The 23,844-nt window shown below is 43.0% G+C and overlaps 1 protein-coding gene across 3 annotated transcripts in view; it reads right to left on the reverse strand.

The window, feature by feature from the left end:
- Window positions 1-3,150: 3,150 nt before the first annotated feature.
- Window positions 3,151-23,844, reverse strand: part of LOC139269252 (A-kinase anchor protein 2-like) — a 223,006-nt gene continuing 202,312 nt past the window's right edge. For all 3 annotated transcript variants that reach the window (XM_070888349.1, XM_070888355.1, XM_070888343.1), the window contains exons 3-4: window positions 21,851-22,038; window positions 3,151-9,159 (exon numbers count right to left, since the gene is read on the reverse strand). In XM_070888349.1, the coding sequence (XP_070744450.1) occupies window positions 9,067-9,159; window positions 21,851-22,038 (281 nt within the window). In that variant the 3' untranslated portion in view covers window positions 3,151-9,066. The remainder of the gene's footprint in view (window positions 9,160-21,850; window positions 22,039-23,844) is intronic.

A 23,844-nucleotide genomic window follows, 5' to 3' on the forward strand; every position in this document is an offset into this window, starting at 1 on the left:
GCCCATTAAATGGCGGAGCAGGGTCGAGGGGCCAAATGGCCTACCCCTGCTCCTATTTCTTATGTTCTTATTGGTTTAGGCTGTGTCTAGTTCCGTTTTCTGTTGTGTAAAGGAAAATGCTCCAGGCTGTTTAGTGTAGAAGGTTTCAAAGCGAGAGGCGATGCAAGTGTCCAAGAAAGAAGGGAACTGACCTACTGCGTAACATCAAGAGGCACACTTCTACCAGGACGGAACAGGTAATATTCTTTCCGCTTGGTTCTGTAAACTATCGCTCATGTACTGTAATATGTTAAATTTTACAAGTCTTAAATAAAGTATCATTGTATCCATTTGGAGTCGAGTCAAATTCCCCAGACTCTGATAGTCACAGAAATGGAGAATGATGTTTCCATCGCTGATTGGTAAAATGGAAGAAGTAGGCTGTATCCTCCAAAAAATTAAGATTATTACTATTAAACTCATTTAGTTTTGTACACATCAGATAACCAATAACTGAAGAAGGAGACCATTCGGCCCATGGAGTTTCCTTCAAAGAGCAATCCAGCTAGTTCCACCTCCCCGCCCACCCCCCGCCCCAGGCTCTTTCCCCAAATCCCTGCAATTTTTTCTCCTTCAAATATTTATCCAATTCTCTTTTGAAGGCTACTATTTAATGTTATAATATAGTTACATAGCCTACAAGGCTGCAGGCCAGAAGCTGGAAAGTGGGATTAGGCTGGATAGCTCTTTTTCATCCAGCAGACAGGATGGGCTGAATGGCCTCCTTGTGTGCCATAAATTTCTATGATTTTTCTGTGATTCTAATGGCCCAGCCTGGTTTCTGCTGACCAAAGGACAGAGGTGAATGAGGGAAAAGGTATTCTATAATATTCCCATAGTATTTGGAGACAGATATTGATATTACATTTGAACTACAACAATTAAGTATATTTAACAAATATTAGGTTCGATTTTGAGTGCTTTTGCCTGGCGTAAATGGCCTCAAAATGGAGTCAGTAGCCTTATTGCTCCATTAACATTGGTGACATTTTAAAAGTGGCCTACTGCCGGGCGTCCAAAGCACCCGCCTGTTTCAGGTGGTAGGACTCTTAATGTGAAATCGGGGTCTTATGATATAAGTAGAACCCCGATTACCATCTTAGGTAGGAACTTGATGGCACTGCATGGGTAGAGAGAGGCCTGGGTTGTGAGATTAGAGGAGGGATGGAGGTTTATGAATTGCATGTCGGGAAGAACCAACTCAAGACAAGGACCTGGCTCTATTCTTCATCCTTGTTTTCACAATGACAATAAAATAAAATTCACTGTGCATGCCCATTTCCATAGTAACATGCTGGCATAGTTAGCCATGTACAGCTATGCCTCAACTGCCAAAAAAGGTCATCAGACGCCATTGCAACGCACCTTCGTAGGGTCTGGAAATTCCTGAGGACAGATGTTGAGATGTTGCTGGGATTGATTTTTACCTGAGCTTGATGAGCATGGGCCTGGTGGGCAAGGGACTGCCAGGGAGGAGAGAGCGAGGGCATATGGAAAGTTGCAAACATCTTCTCTGCATCTACCCTATCAAACCTGCGTATTGAGTGAGTTGCATCTTTCAAAGGGTAAAGGCATCATGTGCTGAGGTACTGCATCATACAACCTCAGGAAGGTCCGAGATTTGACCAGAGATTTACACTGAATTAACAGATCTGAGTGAAGGCACTACAGTGTCTATGGACTTGGCGGAGGGAGGAAGGAAAATCTGCCGGAATTTTCACTCATCGCTGCCCGTTGCTGGAAATTGCACGTTCGTGGGTATCGGGTGAGGACAGGATTGACTGTCAATCATTAACTCACTCAATACTCAGGTTTGAAAGGGTAGATGCAGAGAAGATGTTTCCATTTGGCCTTAATAGTCATTAATATAGTCACTAAGATAGTCACTAATACATCCGATAAAAGAAAAAGACTTGCATTTATATACCGCCTCTTACGACCACCGAATGTCCCAAAGTTATTTACAGCCAATTAAGTACTTTTTGAAGTGTGGTGACTGTTGTAATGTAGGAAACAATAGGGAAATCAAGAAAACCTTCTTTAACCAGAGAGTAGTTAGAATGTGGAACAGAGAGTGGTTGAGGTGAATAGCACAGATTTAAGGGAATGCTAGATAATATATGAGAGAGAAAGGAATAGAAGGATATGCTGATAGGGTGAGATGAAATAGGGTGGGAGGAGGCTTGTAAGGAGCATAAACTAGTTGGGCTGAATGATTGGTTTCTGTTCTGTAAATTCAAGGTAATTCTATGTATTTTCAGTGAAGTTTCGTGGCACAATGACATTAATAAAAAATTCTCATAACAGGTAGTAGTTTTTTTCATAAATGAAGTAGAGAGAAATACCTTGCATTGACAGTACTTGGATTTTTAAGATTATGAAAGATTTTGGGTAGGTAAATAATGACCAGTTTTCACTGGTCAGTGAGAGTCAGTAAGAAGGGGGCATCAACTCTGGACTATCACTAGAAAAATAAATGGAAAATTTCAAAGAAATGCTTTGATGCAGAATTATTAGAACATATCTACTCCATTCCCATTTACATCAAATAGCTATGGAGGCAGAGGATGTAGCCTCGTTTAAAAGGGAATTGCTTGTTTGTAAAGGAAGAATATAAAAAGACAAATGGGAAAGGGCAGGGGCATGGAGTAGATAGCTCCCATTGGAGACCGAGCACTTGCATAGACATGATGGACTGAATGGTCACCTTCAGTACTGAAGGAGATTAAAGGTTATGGAACCAAGGTAGGTAGATGGAGTTAAGTTATAGATCAGCCCTGATCTCATTGAATGGTGGAACAGGTTCGAAGTGCTGAATGGTCTATTCCTGTTCCTATATTTCTTCTGCAAATTCTATGATTCCTAACATCTGGCCAGGCTACTAGATGTCTAGACAGGATGTGGCAGGAAGGGAACACGTGAAATCAATCCTCCAGTGTATCAGATCCTCAAGACACAGTTTTAAAACAAGGAGCACTGGTCATCATTCAGATCCAGGCCCACCAACTCTGCAGCCCTGTTTCTTATGAGGTAACCAATCAAAAGAAATGCAACAACATTCCCCACACAACGAATGTCCACATATAAGGCTGAATAAACACAAGAGAAAAATTAAGCAAAGCCAGGTTTTATTGCAACATAGTCCTGCATAGTGATATACATCTTTGATACTCCATTGGAGCTCTCCTTACAAAAATACCGAGCCAATATTCACTTTAAAATATATTTATAATTCCATAAAGTTTAGGCATTGTTTGGATAACTACATAATAAAAGTTCATAACATCAGATCTAGAAAATAAAGTTTCAATACTTTGGCATTACCAACAAAAAAATCTGAACTGCTCTGACTATTCTGCTGCATCAGTTATGTTAATGAGCCATTGAGAACATGTCGTGCAATTTTGATTGAACTCCTACCTGACTGGTTGACTGACTGAAGACTGATTTTGTTTCAATGGTCAGTACCACACCGTATAACACACCCTGCATCACCACATATACCCTACATTATCACATATATCCTACATTATCATATATATCCTACATTATCACATATACTCTAATTATCCTACACTTTAATGCATCCTATATCATAACAAATCACATCTTGTCAAATATACCACACCTTATAGCAGATATATTCATCATTACACCTTTTGCTACAACATATACCCAAACCTTATGGCATATTTGATGCTGTGTATAACTATATATTGTAATGTTATTATATAACCTACCCTACTTTATCACACATATCCAATATACCACACCTTGTGCTATAATATCATCTACATTAATTCACACCCATGTTATCATATATTATCTATATTATATCACACATCCTGTACTATCATTGTCCGCACGTTAACACACGCGCATCCTGTTAGGACACACAGCTTACTGTCCTGGACCCCAATTCCCACTCACAGCAGTACAATTTCTATTAGCGGGAAATGTGATTGCACCAACCTTCTCCAATATCCTTCTCTCTTTCAGGATCAGGAGCAGAGAATTAATGTTAGAGCCCATTGGATAGAGTAATACTCCATAGAGAAAGGAATAGAACGATATGCTGATAGGGTGAGATGAAGAAGGGTGGGAGGCGGCTCATGTGTAGCATAAACACCGGCATATACCTGTTGAACCGAATGGCCTGTCTCTGTTCAGTAAATTCTATAGCAGAGGTGCGTCTCTTGAGTATGGCAAGTCACCATTTCCAGCTTACTTTCAGCTAATGCTGGCAGTGGGAGGAGAAGCTTAGATAGAATCTGGACTGTTCTCTTCTCTGCTGATCGATTTCCTTAAACTTGAGCTGAGAACGTCAACACTCTATAAACCGAAAGTCTATCCTCTTCAATAGTGGGGCAGAATTTTGGGAGAAAATACTTCTCAGCAAACAAAAAGGAAAGTGACCACTGTTTGAATGCCCACAGCAACATGCAGAATCCTCCCAAAGCAGACTGGGCAAAACCCAATGCAAGTCGATGTAAAGAAGAGAAGATGTTTCCACTTGTGGGGGAATCCAAAACTAGGGCAGTGACCAATAAATCCAATAAGGAATTCAGGAGTGGTGAGAATGTGGAACTCGCTACCACAGGGAATGGTTGAGGCGAATAGTATAGATGCATTTAAGGGGAAGCTAGATAAGCACATGAGGGAGAAGGGAATAGATGGATATGTTGATAGGGTGAGATGAAGAGGGGTGGGAAGCTCGAGTGGAATATAAACACTGGCATGGGCCAGTTGGGGTGAATGCCGTGTTTCTGTGCTGTAGACTCGATGTAACTTGATGTAGATCATAGAAAAATTACGACACAGAAGGAGGCCATTTGGCCCACTGTGTCTGTGCCGGTTGAAAGTCAATCCCACCTTCCAGCACTAGGTCCGTAGCCCTGTAGATTACGGCGTAGATGTATTTAATATATTCACACAGGGGAAGGATGGCATTATTGTTCTCTGCCAAAAGCTAGACTTACTTGCACAATTTTCAGTCAACCATTGAGAACCCAACAGAATGCCCTAATAAATTGAAAATAACACACATTACTGCCTTCATTTTTTGTGCTACATCCTAAACCAACACACGTATATAGTGGAGACACAGCATAAAATGCAGAATCAGGTCGTGGCAATGAGAAAATATCACTGAAAATATAATACTGCACCGTTGCACACTAACAGGTACGCAAGCACAATCTCAACTTGTAGTAAAGGAATACTATTTTATCCCGCACAGTGCAGCACTATAGGCATCGAGTGGAAGCTCCCGCTCCAACTGAAAATGATAAAAATACACATTGGTGCTAAATTCAGGAAGTTCTGCTAAATGAGCAGGGTGTGCTATTGAGAAGTACTGACCTTCTATCTATCCTAGCCTGTGAGGTTAGGGAAATCCTAGCAGAATCATTGGAGCTTACCTTCCTATTTAAAGGGTACTGTCACCATATTGAGGACTTTTAAACCAGACTATGCACCTTGAACAGCCAGGAGCAGCTTGCTCAGAAACCTTAGCTGATAGTCCCTCTTATTAGGCCACTGGAGTAAGTTAGCATTGCCACAGATTCACTCAGTTGCAGTGCTCTTCATGGTAAAGTCCCCTAAAGCTCTCTTCTCGACCATCCCTCTGAATCTGGTAATTGCGCGATTTTCATAAACTCAGCACTCTCCTTTTTAAAAAAAAAAGCTCAACATTTTTCATAATTTGCCATTATATTTTGGGTGGAGAAACCTTTTTCACAGAGAGAGAAAAAAAATCAGTTGAAACACACTGAAGTATAAGTACTTCTGGTTTGGCAAAAGCTAATCAAAAGGGTATGCAAAAAAAAAGAGACGAGAGTCCTGCCCCTTGAAGGGAGAAGGTTAATGCAGACATATCCCTAGTCAAGGTTCCAAACAATAAGCTTTCACCTGTCTGCTTTCTTTAAAGAGTTGAAGGCCTCATCTGTAAAGTCCAGAACCACAGAGGTTTCAATCAGGGAAGTGAAGCAAACAGGACTCTATAAATATTGGAGAAGGGAAACCTCACAGAGGAACTGTTAACTTACCTTGACTGCCACACTTTCCTTTTTTGTATTGACTTGTTGCCTTTCCTTTTTAATGCCACCCACAAGTTTCCTGTGTGCAGAACAAAATGTGGCGGGGGTGGGGGGCTTAAATAGCATTAAATCGTCCAACCAACGATTACAAGCTGACGGTGTTTCTGTCCCCCCTCGCACCCCGCCCTCCAACCTCCCAAATAAGGTCATACATCCCACCCAACTTCATTTCAACCTCTTAAAATGCCTCTGCTTGTCTCTAGGCTGAAGGGCTTCCTGAAAGGGATTGAACCACATAGAACACACAAGAGGTAGGGTTGCCATCTCTCCAGGATTGGCCTGGAGTCTCCAGGAATTGAACGATTAATCTCCAGGTCACTGCTGTGAGCAAGACCCGGAAGAAAAATCACAGGGGTGTTAAAAATAATTGTGTGTTTTTTTCATTTTCTTTGAAGACTTCTGTTTATTAGTTATAAAAATATTGGAGATGGGGTGAAAAGCAGCTTATTTGACTGACAGTGAAGATTCATCCAATCGGGTAATGTTGCTTTCCAATTGGCCGTGGGAAGGCGGAGCGCCGCGAGGATGGACCTGTCGGGCAACCAATGGCGGGAGTATGGGGGTGGGGCAGTTGGCAGCGGGAGGTCATGTGATAACATTTCCAGAAATATGTCTAACCAGAGTTGGTGTGTCGAACAGGAGGCTAAATACAGTTCAGCAAAAAAAAATACCTTCCCCTGCTATCCCTTCACTAATTCAAAATATCAAAAATGGTTCACTTAGATTTAACAATGGGGCGTATAGCACAAGAGCTTTGGGTTGCTTAGAGATGAACAAGAAGTCAATCATCAGTCAGTCTGTTAGCACTACTGGTGTCAAACAATAGCAAATAAACCAACGTGCACAGGTCTGTGATAAAGACACAGCTTAAAATGCAGAATCAGGTAATGAGAAAAACATCACTGAAATCATAGGTGCTTGTGTAAACTCACAGGTACGTGAGCATAATCTTAATTCGCAATATACTCACACACATATATATATATATATATATATGAATACAAAATATGTTGATAGGTTAGTACCTCCCTTTATCTGCAAGATTAACTCCTCACTCAGTCCGATAATTATCATTTGTCCATCAAAACTGGCGGCTCATTGGATTACTGATGAATCAATTTTCATAGAACAATTTGCATATCACACACACAAATAAAGGGAAAAAAAAATAAACCCAGAAATGTATAATAAGCTGCAAAATACAAACGCTGATATCTAGTCTAGTCGCAAAGTCTGCTCCTTTGTTATCCCGCGGCTTATGTTTATATTGTTCTATCTACACTCCTAACACATGCACATGAGGTACTGAAAAGGCAAGGAACTGCATAGCATGAAGTCACAGCACCGGCACAATGTCATCCCAATGCTGCTAGCAGCATGTGATACTCTGCGTGGAAGGTTAATAGTCTTGTCGTGCAGTATCGCTTTATTGAGAGAAAGAAGAGAACTACATTTCAGTAAAACCAACGGCCCCTAACGATCTTTAATGGATAAAAAGCACAGGAAGAAACACCACAATTCTTTTGTAAGTCTCAAATGATTACCCGCTAAAAGTAAGAAACACGATCGTGCAATTATCATGCCAGGTCATCCTGTCCTTTTAACGATGTTAACCTGACTATTATGTTCAGTGCCTCCTGGGGTCCCCAAAAACTAAAAGAATATTTGCATATGCAACACAGTTTCTGCAGAAGCCTCAGGGACTAGTCGATTAACCGTATCCACATATATGATGTGTGCTGTTCAGTTCAATCCTGGTCCCATTTTCTGCTGTTTCCTGGTCCATCCCCCAACCCATTCCTCGAATTAATGCTGGTAAATAAACTGCATGTAATGCAGACAAACTATGACTGCACTTCAACCAGCTCAGCCATTTGCAACAATAATGGGGCAAGCAGAGAATGGACTGAGCCCAAGATTCACAATCTTGATGCATCAACTGAAGAAAGACTACCCTTAGAAAAATGTCGGATGCCTCAGTGTAACCCTTTTGGTTTGGCTGACTTAGGCTGCTGTGTGCTGCTAGAAAAAATATGATTATTGATGTTGATTTTTAAAAATATCAACTGCCCTGCATTCTGGTTCCTTACCAATCAGCCACCAGCAAGGAAACTCCCCCTTCCCTATCCTTCCCCTCCCCTGACTGCAGCGAGTAGCAAGATTGTCCAATTGTTCCTCAATCAGGGCGTACACTATTCGCTGTAATAAATTAAGAAAATAAAAGCAAATCCTTGGTATGCCGCCAGCAGAGTTAGCAGTTGGAATAGGGGGACTGTTTCTTTGCTGCTGCCAACTTCGACGATGCATGAATGATTTGGTGTAGGCTAAGGATGTGCAACACAGAGGGAGTGAAGAATCAACGGAGCCTGATACTCTGCAGTTTACAGGACAATTTGACCGAGTACAGTGCGACAAAGCTCTTCGCCATCCTTCAAGACCACATCGAGACCACATCTCTGTAGCCGTTTTTTCCCCAGGTTGGCAGGAAAAACGATAGCTTTGCTTAAAAGGGAAAATAAAAGCGTATGCAACGTTTTACGATCTGACCATGGCTATGTACAAGGAGGCTAACACCGTTGGAAGTCTGAGCCACTGTGAGTTAAACGCAGCCCATGCAGGATAAAATACAGGGACGCCAGCAGTATTTATACATTTTCAAGCGATTGGCTCTTCACGTTCTGCAGTCACTGTCAGGAAATCATTGCATCGTCTTTCTTTTTTTTGCAGTATCTGGGTTGAATCTGATAATACAGAGGCTCCTCTTCATTTACCGTTTCATCGTGCTGGCAAAGGTGGCCTCTAGATTGTTCTGCGGAGCGCGCGGCTTGGCTTTGTATGAATAAATATGCTGCATTGTACCTGCCCTTTGGCAACATAAAAAAAACCCCAAGATATTCTTGACCTTTTCCTTGCGTGGCGATGGTAAGATTTACTGCTTCTCTTCGTGGTTGGCGTAGATGCCAGCCTCCCAGCGCAGAGCCATGGCGCTCTTTCGGCGGGTCACCCTGGTAGCCTCAAGGACCTAGAAGAGTCGCAAACCCCAACAGAAGTGAGCGAAAAGGAAAAGTAAGAAAAGGAAATCAAAAGATCATCAAACGTTTTGAAAGGAAAATATCTTTCTTCAAAGTGAATTCCCGTATCGTGCTAACAGGTAACTCTACCCGCCCCGTGCAACTTCTTTATTAAGACCTTGCTCTTCGAAAGGTGAATGCCCCCTAAGTCTACATCGTAAGTAATCTTCCTGGGATCATTCCTCCTTTTCATTTGATATAGCTAAAACAGGAAAACAGAATGCTAGGAATCTGAAATAAAAACAGCAAAGCACTGGACAACACATGCCCATTAGCACCTGAAAGAGAGATGGGTTAGTGTTTTAGGTGTGATCCTCGGTCATGACAGTTTAAACATTGATCTTTCAGGTGCTGACCAGTCGGCTGTGCTTTTCCTGTTTTTATTTTTATATTGTTGCTTTGCCACCTACCGAATCGTTCAACTGAATAAACCCAAGAGATTTGAGATCTGGAGTGGGGGAGAGGGGGGGGGGGGTTGGAAACATAAATTTAATATAAACTCATGTATCAATTCAGATTTAGATTCTTGTGGTAACTCTTGAGCTATTCGGCAGCATTTTTAAAATGTGTTCTCTGGCGTGCGAAATCCAAACAATATCTCTTTTTTTCCCCCTGCTGTCACGAGTCTGGATAGTTTTAAAAGTGCTTGAATTGTGAACATTAATTGACTTCTACTGACGGATTAGGGAACTAAGTAGTGGATTTTACACCAATAAGTGGACCAGCTGCAAAGGTGTCATTACCGTGGCAGTGACCGGTTCAGTCTCAACTTGACCTTTATTCCAATACAATCAGGGGCATTGTGTAAGCTGCTTACACAGAGTAAAGCCTCCTTACTCCGTTTTTTGGGACTCGCTTCTAACTCGCAAGCACAATGTTCTAAATGAGGAACTGGGTAGCTGTTCACATTCCAAATCTTTGTTGTTAGTCACTCAACTGGGAGAGTCACTTTGAGAAGGAAGTGGCTTTATAAATAAAAGGTAGAAACTAAAGCTCACCTAGGCTGGATTGATATCTTCCTCCATGTTGAAACTGTATTCCAAACTTCCTCTTGTGAGCAGTTCCAGTGCAGAAGAGGGAGTCTGGAGCTTGTAGTCTCAACATGGACATTTTACTCTTTTAAATCATGACACAACTGAATGTCGGTCACTATAAACAGTGAATTGACTGGACAGATATGACATTATGATTGATAAACAATTAAAAACATCTCTTGCACACACAAACACGTACACTTTCAAGCCTGTCCAAAAGCTTCCCATCACATTCAGTTATTTGGAGGAAATATTTTGAATGCATTTTTTTAAAACGGAGGCACACTTTCGTAAAGGACGAGATTATGTCAAATGGTGTGTCAAGCACAGCTGACACTGGATATTCATGTTCAAACCCAGCCTAGGTAAACTAAGAGAGAATTTGCATCATCTATTTCTTATATATATAAACAAACAGTAGTTTATGAGATGGAGCACTTGGGGGTACAAATCCACAGCACCAGGCAACAACATACATGGAGCAAGCTACTTTATTTCAAATAATTGTTGCTCCTTTTGCCCACTAGCCACCTTCTTACCTTGTGCTGACTGTGACTCTGCTAGTGAGTATCCGCTCTTATCTCCACACGGTAAATAGAGAAAGAAGCAATACTTGACGGGCAAAAGTAAGAAAGAGTTTGCATTGATTACCTTATTAATGTCCTTGGTTTGTCCCAAGGCACTTCAAAACCCATGTTTAATTTTTATGTTTTTGCTTCAGGAAAAAAAAACACAGCTCCTTCTCTAAGTTTGAAATATGATAAATAAATTGGAAGAAAACATGCTGATAATTGTTTTTTTGTTGCCTTTTGTGGGATGCAATTCTAGCATCAAAGCCTCCCAGGACAGGTATAACATGGGCCAGATTCAGAGTAAAGCTACTCCGAGTAAATGTCCTCTTCCTATGTCCTAAAGCTCTTCGCCCTTGCACCAACAATGTGCTTTAAGTCCAGCCTCAGTTGTAAGGTAAGAGTATTAAGGGTTACGGAACCTAGGTGGGAAATTGAGTTAAGACACAGATCAGTCATGCATAATGGAACAAGTTTGATGGGCTGAATGGCCTCTTCCTGTTCTTATGTTCCTTAGAAAAAGCATCCCCCACTGCACTTGTGCAACATTTCCCATTATCTGCACCAGCTATCTTTATGGCATTTCTGTCTTGAAATTTCTGTCAAATTAAGGGGATGTTTGCGTGGTGGGCCTTTAACTACCAAGGGCTGGCTTGAGCCTTGCTCTAAACCCATATCCCATATGATATAGCCTGCATAGACACAGGAGACTATCATGCTCGTGGATCTGACTGAATTCCATCCAATAAATGTAAGGTCAGGATGGTGAGCTGGTGTGCTAGCCAGACCCCCTCTGTGGTCCCATTTTAACCATATGCGGGCAACATTAGGTGTCTCTGCGCCTCCCGTAAGGGCGCAAATGGCTTTGTGACCAGGCACGATGCTGACATCGACTCCCGCCATATTCGGCAGGAGTTTTGCGGCGGTGCTACAGCGTTGCGCCCCGAATTCCTTCACCCGGAGATCCTGATGTCATCACTGTACGCATCGGCCCGGACCTGAAATTGACTTCCACCCCTTGCAGCAGTGCCGGGCTGATGGTTAAAGGTAAGGTGGCTAAGGTAAGTTTAAAAAAAAAACCTTACTTTTCTTGTTCCAGTTTTTTCTTGGGATCCTGCCCGCGATTGATCAGCCTGGCACTCTGCTGGTGTGCCAGACTGGTCACGCAGGAGCACGGCTGTCTTGGTGGTCCAAGTAGGTACTTTTTATTTTGCAGAGCCTGCAGCATTGATCGTTCCCATTAAGGGAGGGAAGGAGCCTTTGAACGTGGAAGTGCTGCACGGCCCAGTGTGCAGAGCTGCTGAAGTCTACGCCCACCTGCTGCCGTTAGCTCTCCACGAAGGAAGTGGAGAACTTGATTTAGCGCTCTACTTCATTCTTGGGGCGCAAACAACAAATTTTTTTAAAGCTTGAAATCGTTAGTGCCTGGCGGCAACTTTTCAAATGTTTAATAATTATCGCGGGGCGATAATGAATTTCTCCCCCATAGTTTCTCGCACTCTCCTTGCATCACATCTCTTTCCTCTACCATGAGGACTAGCATGTGATCGTTTCCCAAGTCTCTGCCACTGTTGCTCTTTAATTGATAGGAACAGGAGGAGGCGATTCAGCCCATCGAGCCTGTTCCACCATTCAATTAGATTGTGGCTGATCTGTGTCTCAACTCCATTGCCTTGGTTCCATAACCTGAACAAAAATCTATTAATCTTAGTTTTGAACTATTCAGTTGACCTCCAGTCTCAACCGCTTTTTGAGAGAGGGTTCCAGATTTCGACTACCCTTTGTGTGAAGAAGTGCTTCCTGAATGACTGTAATTTTATGAACCCTTGTTTTAGTCTCCCCCCACCAGAGGAAATAGTTTCTTTCTATATACCCTATCAAATCCTTTAATCATCTTAAATACCCCCTAATCTTCTATACCCGAGGGAATACACGTCTAGACTATGTAACCTGCCCTCATAATTGCACCCTTTTAGCCCCGGTGTAAAGGCAGGTGTGAAGTAATGCTACTGTAAACTGCCAAAGTATAGCACCTTACCATATGGAGGACACAGCAGATAATTTCAGAATCACAGTAATTCAAAGTATTAGCACTCAGGTCGCTTAGTGCTGGCAATGGTGGCTGTGGATTTTGCCAGGATGTCAAAAAAATGCATTGACAATGCAGCACAGAACTGGACATAGCCACAAGATACTAAGATTTTGTACCCCAAGTTTGTTTGATGGTAATTAATGCACACAACTTCTCAACCTTGTAGTTCACTGATGCTAAAATCGTTAAGTGTATGGGGTACAGCGCAGGGTCACAGGAGTATACATAGAATAACCCACACGCAACAGATCAGTGAACATCTCGCTATTGCTGTCTGAACACGTCACTCTGGGGGTTATTCTTGAGACTCCTACGGCCTGGGAGAGATGATTCTGTTGTTAATGAGGCGCACAAGTCAGGAAGCACGTGGAATGTCAGCTCGTTAAGTGTTGCCTTGGCACTGCCTCAGTTGCCAGCGATGGGCTGCCCCGCCACCAGACCTGGGCATGAGGCGGGGTTATCAAAAATGATGGAGATCGATTAGGCGAGTTAAAAAGGAAGCAGAAAGAGAGTGCAACGGTTACAGAGATTTGTAACCAATGAGAAACCGTTGTGGATCAACTAATCAATACTTGAACCGTTGCCTTTTGCAAACTCACTTTCCCGGGTTTCCCCATCTGTGGTGAAGCTGATTACTCCATCTGTGCCACGTAAAATAGTGCAACATTACAATAGCAGAAAGTCTTACAGCTTCCTTCTTTACTTAAATGGAGAACACAAATATATTCAAAGGAACTTTAGAAAACATTTTTTTCAACAGATTTGCTCTCAAACCTCCTCATGATCTGGATAAAATAACTACAGAAGTTATGCACAGTACATTTCTGTCAGGTTTGCTATAGTCTAGTTGTTATTTTTATTCTTTCTCAGTTCTCTCTGCTGCAGTCACCATATCTGCTTGGTTAGTAGGGTACTCCAGTGCACTTCCGCATTGGCCTCTCAATTCACAAAGAAATAACTTGCATTTATATAGCACCTTTCACAACCTCAGGACGTCCCAAAGCACTTTACAGCCAATTAAATACTTTTTGAAGTGTAGTCACTGTTGTAATGTAGGAAACACGACAGCCAATTTGCACACAGCAAGGCCCCATGATCAGCAATGTGATCATTTTTATTCTTTGTTCAATCATGGGATGCAGGCGTCGCTGGAAATGCCAGCATTTATTGCCCATCCCTAATTGCCTTGGGAAGGTGGTGGTGAGCCACCTTCTTGAACCGCTGCAGTCCGTGTGGTGGGCTAGGCCATTTCAGAGGGCAGTTAAGAGTCAACCACAGCGCTGATAATCTGATTTTAGTGATGTTGGTTGAGGGATAAATATTAGCCAGATCTCTCCTGCTCTTCTGTGAAATAGTATTGTGGTATCTTTTACATCCACCTGAGAGAGCAGAGGGGACCTTGATTTAAGAGCACGTCTGACAGTGCAGCACTCACTCAGTACTGCATTGGAGTGTCAGCCTAAATTTTGTGCTCTAGTTTAAATTTTATTTGGTCCCTACTTAGTCCTGCATTTATTTATTCTTTAATTTATATTCTGCCAATTTTTTAACCTGTATTTTATTTTCTCCCACAATCCTAAGGCCCCACACCCTCTCTTGGCTTGGAGGACAGGCACATGACCTTTATTCCAAAGCAGCTCCTGATCTCATTGCTGTGCGACCTGCGGTGACCTGGGAGGTAATGGGGTTGGGGAGGAAAAGGATCTGAGCTTAGTGTGTTGGCTCTCTTATGGCACAACTGAGGTTTGTAACTTGCTCTTAGGAAATTGTGTGAGCAAACATGTGAACACTAACTGTGTGGTACAGCTTGGGTTGCCAGCTCTGGTTGGTCATATTCCTGGAGGTTTCATCAATGGCCACCTGCCTCCAACCACCCCATCCCCACACTCCTGCCATTGGTCACCCGACACGTCCATCTTCATGATATACCACCTTCCATGGCCAATCAGGATGTGAACAGACTTTTCGTTACTCGATTGAATGATTCTTGACTGTCAATCAAACAGCTTTTTTCTCCCATGTCCAATCTGTTTATAAACTAGTAAACAAAAGTGTCCAAAGAAAATGTTTTATAAACACAATTTTTCTTAACGCCCGTGATTTTTTTGCTCGGGTGTGCTTGCAGCAATGTCCAGATTAATCTTTAATTGCTGGAGACTCCAGGGCAATCCTGGAGGGTTGGCAACCCTAGGCACAGCAGATGGGGCATGTCAGTGTGGTGTACCACACCATCATGTTAAAAGAGATTTAGTAAACTCTTCAATGGTAAAAATTATTTATTACAAAGTGTATAATTGTAGTTTGTGATAGAAACACTCTGAATTGGTGAAGCAGGGTTGAGGACTTAGAAGTTGCAGGACTGGGTTATGAGCAGTATTTGAGATTGTGCTATACCCTTGAAACCTGTAACCAATGTACTTTAAATTTTATATATAATATTCGCACAAGACTTACCAAAGAAGTTTCAAAAAAAAAAGTTGTTGAGAAAACAGTAGCGGACAATCCATGGAATGTAGAGTTGCCAACTCTCTAGGTTTGTCCTGGAGCATCCAGGAATCAATCTCCTGGACACTGTTGCAAGCAACCCAGGAGAAAAATCATCGGGGCATTAAAAATTGTGTGGTTTTTTTTTAAAGATATTCTTTGAACACTTGGAGCTGGATTTTCGGTTGGAGGCTTCTTAGGGCACTAATGGCGGTGGGGTGGTAAATTTTGCGCCGGGAAATGGTTTGCGCCGGCAGCCAACAAATTCACTTGCTGCGTCCTGAGAGTGGAGAGGAGCGCTAAGGGAAGCGTTCCACACGTCTCTTAGGGCGCTAGGCCGGGTGAGCAACTGAAAATCCGTTGCTAAAGAGCCGTCTTTGGAGCACCCTTAGGGAGGCCTCCCTGGAAAAAAAATCGACCCAAAAAACATTCCCAATATATTGTTCACCCCAAATAAAGATAAAGCGCCAAAATAAAACAAAAAAAAAAGAATCGCACTTACCTCATGCAGTCATTCCTTCCCTCACCGCCGCCGGTACAGCTCTGATCGCTAGCTTTCTCTGGCGGGTTGGCTATGGGGCGCCACGGGGTCAGCGTGAAACAAATTGTGAGATCGGGACAATACCGGGGGCGTTGCACACCGGCATGCTGCTCCTGGGTGGTAGTGCTCAGCGCCGCCACAAAACCGACACCAAATTTCCCGCCGGGGCGCTGGAAATTGGCCGCCGGGGCAGTAAGCATTTCCAGACGAAAGGCACAATCCAAACGAAAATCCAGCCCTTGATTTATTAGTTTAAAAATACTGGAGATGGGGGAAAAAAGATTTCTACTGGACGGGACAGTTGGCGGTGAGAGGTCATGTGACAAACCCTCCAGGAATACATCCAACAAGTGTTGGCATCCCTAACGGAATGGATTGGCCATCATTGTACCATGGCCACCTCAGTCAGTGACAAGACATAACACTGATTCCTATTAGGCCTAGGATACAGCACACTTTTATTTGCACTTTAGTACTGAACTATCTAGTCTTTTGTCAAAAAACAAATACAGGGTAGTTGCAATTACATTTCAATGATTAGACACACCTGAGCTTCAGAACACAGCATAGAACACAAGTGTGAAACTGCAATGCTTGGCAGCCTTCAAAAGCCCTCAATATGTTCAAAGTCTCGAACACAATCGCAATCATACTTGATTTTAAATCATCTTTCTTCTACCAAACCCTTCCCCATTATGACCAATATTTATCTCTCAATCAAAATAACAAAAGATTATCTGGTCATTATCACATTGCTGTTTGTGGGAGCTTGCTGTGCACAAATTGGCTGCTGCGATTCCCACATTACAATAGTGTCGACACGACAAAAGTACTTAATTGGCTGTAAAGTGCTTTGAGACGTCCGGTGGTCGTGAAAGGCACTATATAAATGCAAGTCTTTCTTTCGTTTTATTCTTTCTTCTGAGGTTTATGAAGTTTATTATCACTATCACTTGTGGTTTCCTTATCAATACTGCCCTTATTGCTGCAACAGTTTTGTGCCATGTGAAAGGAAAATTATGAGGATGTTAAACCCATGGACTCTTCCTGTAACAGGAGGTGAATGCTTTATAGAATCATAAAATCATACAGCACAGAAGGAGCCCATTTGGCCCTCCATGCCTGTGCTGGCTCTTTAAAAGAGCAATCGAATTAGTCCCACTCCCCTGCTCTTTCCTCACAGCCCTGCAATTTTTTCCCCTTCAAGTATTTATCCAATTCCCTTTTGAAAGTTATTAATGAATCTGCTCCCACCACCCTTTCAGGCCGTGCGTTCCAGATCAGAACAACTCGCTGCATAAAAATAATTCTCCTCCTCACCTCTCTGGTTCTTTTGCCAATTACCTTAAATCTGTGTTCTCTGGTTACCCTTCTGCCAGAAGATACAGTTTCACCCTATCTACGCTATCAAAACCTCTCATAATTTGGAACTCCTCTATTAAATCTCCCCTTAACCTTCTCTGCTCCATGGAGAACAATCCCAGCTTCTCTAGTCTCTCCAAAGTTCCTCTCCCCGGGTACAATTCTAGTATATCTCCTCTGCTATTGAAAAATAATACTCTCCTTTATCAGGTTACAGCAGTGCTTTATATAAGCAAACAGACCTTGGTGTAAGTGGCTTTAATTAGTTTTACTGTTATAATTTAACTTGATGTTTTCCAATGATTGTTTGCTGCATAAAATAAGCACAACATAAAGTTCTTTCTCTTTGTGGTCATAAGTGGGAGCTGTGGGCTCATTTTCACCAAAATATTTGTCAATTCAAACTTGCTTCAACTTAGCTGGTCTTCAGCGACTCCTGTCAAGAGTTTGAGTAACCACTGCACCTCTCAATAAGCATGAGCACTTTGCAAACCCAGCACCTTTCATTAAGAAATAAGAAAACACGGGTAAATGACCAAATGGCACTTGATAGGCCTTTACAATTCATGCGTCTTCACGAGGACCACGGCTGAGACAAACAAATCCAAGTACACAGTCCTCTCCAGGAACTAGAGCAAAGGTGTAGTTCTGACGGGCCCACAATTGCTTTTTGATATATAAATACCTACATATATAAAAAAAAACTATCCCAGCCAGGCCGGTTAAAAAAACAGGTTGTTGATGCAGAGAAGAAGGAACTTCTCTCTGAATCTATTTTTGAAACTGATTTGCACGCTGCTTGTCCGACATCCAGTATTGGATGAGCTGAAATTTCCTCCAATTAAATATTGCAAAGACCGAAGCCATTGTCTTCAGTCCGTGCCATAAACTCTGTTCCCGAATAACTGACTCCATTCCCTCCCTGGCCACTGTCTAAGGCTGAACCGGACTGTTCGCAATCGCAGCGTCCTATTTGACCCCGGGATGCCACATCCTTCTGACCACATATCAGCTCCATCACCAAGACAGCCTACTTCCACCTCTGTAACATTGCCTGTTTCTGCCCCTGCTTCAGCCCATCTGCTGCTGAAACCTTCATTCATGCCTTTGTTATCTTCAGACTCTACTATTACAGTGCTATCCTGGCTAGCTTCCCACCTACCGACCTCCGTAAATTAAACTTAATCAAAACTCTGCTGCCCATGTCCTAAATCGCAGCAAGACCCATTCTCCCATTACACCTGTGCTTGCTGATCTACATTGGCATCCAGTCTGAAATTCTCATCCTTATTTTCAAATCCCTCCATGGCCTCGCCCCACCCCATCTCTGTAACCTTCTCCAGACCTACAACTCTCCGAGATCTCTGCGCTCCTCTAATTTTGGTCTCTTGTGCATCTCCGATTTCCTTTGCTCCACCATTGACCGCCGTGCCTTCAGCTGCCGAGGATCTGGAATTCCATCACTAAACCTTTCTGCACCTTTCTCCTTCTTTAAGTCGCTCCTTAAAACCTACCTCTTTGATCAAGCTTTTGATCATGTCCTAATATCTCTTTATGTGGCTCAATACCAGAACCAAGAGGTTATACCTCTCATATAGATTGAACAGGCAGGGACTCTTTCTTTAGAAAAGATAGAAAAAGGGATGATCTAATAGAGATCTTTAAGATTATGAAAGGGTTTGATACGGAGGACAAAACGATATTTCCACTTGTGGGCGAGACCAAAACGCTGGGCCATAAATATAAGATGGTCACTAATAAATCTAATAGGGAATTTAGGAAAAATTTCTTTACCCAGAGAGTGATAGAATGTGGAACTCACTACCACATGGAGTGGTTGAGGCAAATAGCATAGATACATTTAAGGGGAATCTAGATAAACACATGCGGGAGAAAGGAATAGAAGGATATGCTGATAGGGCGAGATGAGGAGGGGTGGGAGGAGGCTTGTGTGGAGCATAGACCACACCGGTATGGACCTGTTGGGCCAAGTGGCCTGTTTCTATTCTGTAAAATCTATGTATAGTAATTCTATACTGGAGGCACATTGCATTCTGCTCCAAAGACTTGAATCACCCAATTAGTCAACAAACTACACCTCTGCTCTCGTAAAATATATCAAACATATGTTAACATGCAAGTCATGCATGCTGGATACAGATGGCTGACAACAAGCAATTTACTGGGTACCTCTGAAGTGATCATGTTAGAGGATACAATACTGGCGTACTGACAAAGAGGAAAAGGTATTGTTAGTGACTCTCGAGATAGTGACAAAAAATGCAAAAACATTATGCATTTAGTACTGCGTTAGTACATTTAGTGGAACTGAGTGGAATTATAGGCTCAAGGCAAGGAAGAGTTTACACAGAGGTTCATACAACAGGGTTTTTTTAAGGGCAAGTGCTTACAGGGTTATACAATTGTTGGGGAAGGGTTTGCAGGGAGGGTTATGCCATGGGATTTGGGTGGTGGAGGATTTTCAGGGAGGGTTATCTTACAGAGGTTGTCTTGGTGGGGTAGGGATTTACATGAAGGCCAATTTATGCTGTTGGGAAGATTGTCCAGAAAGGGCCATGTTATGGGAATTGGGTGGGGGTTACTTCTACAGGGAAGATCAGATTATGGAGTTTGAGAGGTTTTCACAGGTAGGGTCATTCGATAGGATTTGGGTGGGGGATCTGTTTTACAGGGAGGGTTAATTACGGGGATATGGTGGTGGGAGTTAGATTATGGAATGTGCCCAGGAGAATGTTACTGTATTATTATTACCATATACAACATTAGTTTCACTTCCAACATGCAAAGCTGGCTGAGAAACTATGGAAGTGAAATTTCGACAAGGTTACAGCAATGTTTGAACCGTTGTGAAGCAATGCATTTATCATGCAGTACAGTATGAAAAGACACACATTGGAGATATACAATGAGACACATTGAGTTGTTAGCTTATCCTTTACAGAAGCACTTCTAAAACATGAATGCAGAATGTTAATCTAGAAGCCATTAGCTGCCGTCCTCTATGCCATTTACAGTAAAGCAATTTGGGCCTTAGTGAAAGTCTGTTCACAATTACCCGTGACATTCAATTCGTGATGTCACTAAATTCTTTGGATTGAATACTATAGTGCTCATTCTCCCTGTTCCGCAATCTTCTCTTCTCCTGAAGGTGCTGCCTCATGTTAGGATTTGGTTCCCTGGGCATCAGCTCCCCACCAGGACCTTTCACAAGTAGTTGATTATCACGGGCTAAATCTGTGTCTTTAGCACCCCTGGCTCAGGAAGTTCTGACCTGGGAACACCTAGGATGAAAGCTAACCTCCATGTGTCAGTCTAGATACTGCGATGATGAATGTCAGTGAGCCGTTCATCCATGCAGCTGAAGTGGGGGATAACACAGCTGGGTCTGATTCTCTCCACGCCCAACATGCACACAGAAACAGCTGGAATCGCTGGACAGTGATCAAGAGCTGGCTTTTCCTTTTCCTCATCCAGGGCATTGAGGGCAAGTCTTACTTGGGAGTGGTGGTAGGGATACAAACTCTGGTTGGGCCTTTCCCTGGAGGTTTCATCACAACCACCCTTCCCGATCCAACAGCCCTTCTTCCCCATCTCTAATATTCTTCTAACTAATAAAGAAAGAAAATGAAAACATCACTGTTTTTTTTATCCCCCTATGTTTTTTCTCCTGGGTTTGCTCGCAGCTCCCTGGAGATTAATGTTCAATTCCTGGAGACTCCAGGGCAATCCTGGAGGTGCTGGTGGAAGGGGGGAATTACCATACATATCTATTTCATATAACATCATGAGGGTTAAAGTTTTGATGTTTGCAAACAAAGACTCTCATTGGCTGTTTACATTTGTGTCTGTGAGGCCGTCTCAGTCATAGATAACCCACTGCCATGCTGCCGACAGTGTTCACAGCAGATATGCCCAGCACCATTGGTAGAGGAGACATTGGTCAGGGAACACTGTGAGTGAAACTACTCTAGTCTGCTTTAGCCTTCTTCTCGCATCAAAGGTGTTAAGGAACAGTCTACATAGAACATTAGAATTTACAGCACTGAAACAGGCCATTTGGGCCAACAGGTCCATGCTCCACAAAAACCTCCTCCCACCCTATTGCATATCACCCGATCAGAATAACCTTCCTTCCTTACTCCCTCATGTGTTTATCCAACTTCCCCTTAAATGCATCTATGCCCTTCGCCCCATCCACTCCCACATAGTAGCGAGTTCCACATTCTAACCACTCTCTGGATAAAGAAGTTTCTCTTGAATTCCTTATCGGATTTATTAGTGATTATCTTACATTTATGATCTTTAGTTTTGGACTCCCCCATGTGGAAAAATCCTCTCTACGTTTACCCTATCAAACCCCTTCATAATTTTTCAGGCCTCTATCAGGTCTCCTCTCTTTTCTAGAGAATGCTGAGGGGAGGTGAGCTAATCCTTCCAAAGGCACTGGGGTTCATGGCAAATATCAGCATTTTGTTTACTGAATGGACAATATAACCATCTTAACTTTCAGTATTGTTGGCACAAAACACAACTGCTTACATTGGGCTCATCCCGTCTCTCTCGCCGTTTAACTTTCTGTATCTCGTAGTCTTCCAGCAACGTCTCCATCAGACCGCGGGAACGGCCCTGTCCTGAAGCTTCCTGTTCCGCAGGCGTGGCCTCGGGCTGTGGAGAGGGTGCCGGGCCTTCTGTTGTGGGCGACACTGGGCTGGATTTCTCAATTTTCCCTGCAACGAGAAGAGCTCACTATAATATCTGCCGTTCTTCGAATGCCTCATCAACACGCAACCAATGGCAGGAAGTATAAATGATAAATAGGTGGAAGACCATGAAAATTTGAGAGCCACTGGTTCCGGAGGATGTGAGCTTTTAGAATTCACTCTAAACCACCATGGTTACAAGAAATTCTAATATCAGGCTAATATCAGAACAAAAGTCATCGAAATATAGAATCATAGAAATTTACGGTACAGAAGGAGGTCATTTGGCCCATCGTGCTTGTGTTTATCTAGCTTCCCCTTAAATACATCTATGCCATTTACCTACTTTGTTCAATGGGGTAGGTTTGAAAAAAAAAGTATTTTCTTCAGAACTTAGAGATGATTTTCCTCATCACTGCACCTGAGGAACGCTCCAATCAGGTGGGGTGTATGACCGAAACCCCCAGTTTTCCATCCGTGTCCGAAGGCACTATGATGTCCACCGCCCCAGCCCTTGCCTCACTGCAGTGCACTGCATGGACATTCTTAAACAGATGTTACTTAGCATTGCTAACTCTGGTTGGATGTATTCCATGTGGTTTTGTCACATGACCTCCCAACCCCAACGGCCCCGTCCCCACACTCCCGTCATTGGTCGCCCGACATGTCCATCTCATGGCCACTGTAAAGAGAATACTCTTGGTTACCTGATTGTTTGACAGTCAAGAATCGTCCAATCATTTTCTCCCCCCAACCCACCTCCAATAATTTTGTAAATGTTTTCAAAGAAAATGAGAAAAACACACGCATTTTTTAATGTCACTACGATTTTTCTCCCGGGTGTTGCTTGCTGCAGTGTCCCAGAGATGAACCTTTAATTCCTGGAGGTGCCAGGGCAATCCTGGAGAGATGGCAACCCTGAAGTTATCTGTAGCAGATAGCCCAGCGCTTTAACGTCAACAAGGAGTGACAGGGGGCATTTCGGCCCTCTCACCTCATCACCTTCCTGTACATCCATCCCCAGGGTGAATTAATGCAGGGACACTGCAATAAGTTGGCAGTAGGACTTAGCCCAGGATGTTCCTCAGACTGGAGGATCTGAGAGTGATCTGGGAGTAATCCGAAGAAGTTTGAACAATAAGGGAGTCAAGGGTTATGGGGAGTGGGCAGAAAAGTGGAGTTGAGGCCAAGATCAGATCAGCCATGATCTTACTGAATGGCAGAGCAGGGTCGAGGGGCCAAATGGCCTACTCCTGCTCCTATTTCTTATGTTCTTATGTTCATTGTCTTCCCTCCTCAGCACAATCTTTGGGCCAGGAGCTGAGCTCTTGTTTCCACTCCCGCTTCCCAGCTGAATGCCAGCAACAGGAAATTTGGGGAACATCCAGGCCTTGAACAACACAGTGCACTTTCCCGTGAGAGTGACGAGAATGTGGAACTCGCTACTGCAGGGAGTAGTCACTACTCTGGAAGCACACACACACATAAATCATAGGAACGCAGGAACAAAAGTAGGTCATGAGTAGGCCTTGAGCCAGTTCCGCCATTTAATGAGATCAAGGCTCATCTGGCACCACAGACAGAAACTGCTGTGGAACCACATGCACATACCACTACAGTCATAAGGACAAACTGGACAGATTCAGACACAAGCTCCTGAAGTATCCATCTCTTCACAGAAATCAGTGATAAAGTCAAACCTAGCAATGCCAAAATTCCAGCCAAGGAAAGCACAATCTATCTCTTCAATAAATTGTTCTCACACAGTTACTCCGAGGAACAGCTTATTCTGAAATTCTCACTGGTGAGCAACCACGCTGACAATCGGAATGT

This window comes from Pristiophorus japonicus, chromosome 1, assembly GCF_044704955.1.
Source record: "Pristiophorus japonicus isolate sPriJap1 chromosome 1, sPriJap1.hap1, whole genome shotgun sequence".
NCBI classification, from domain to species: domain Eukaryota; kingdom Metazoa; phylum Chordata; class Chondrichthyes; family Pristiophoridae; genus Pristiophorus; species Pristiophorus japonicus.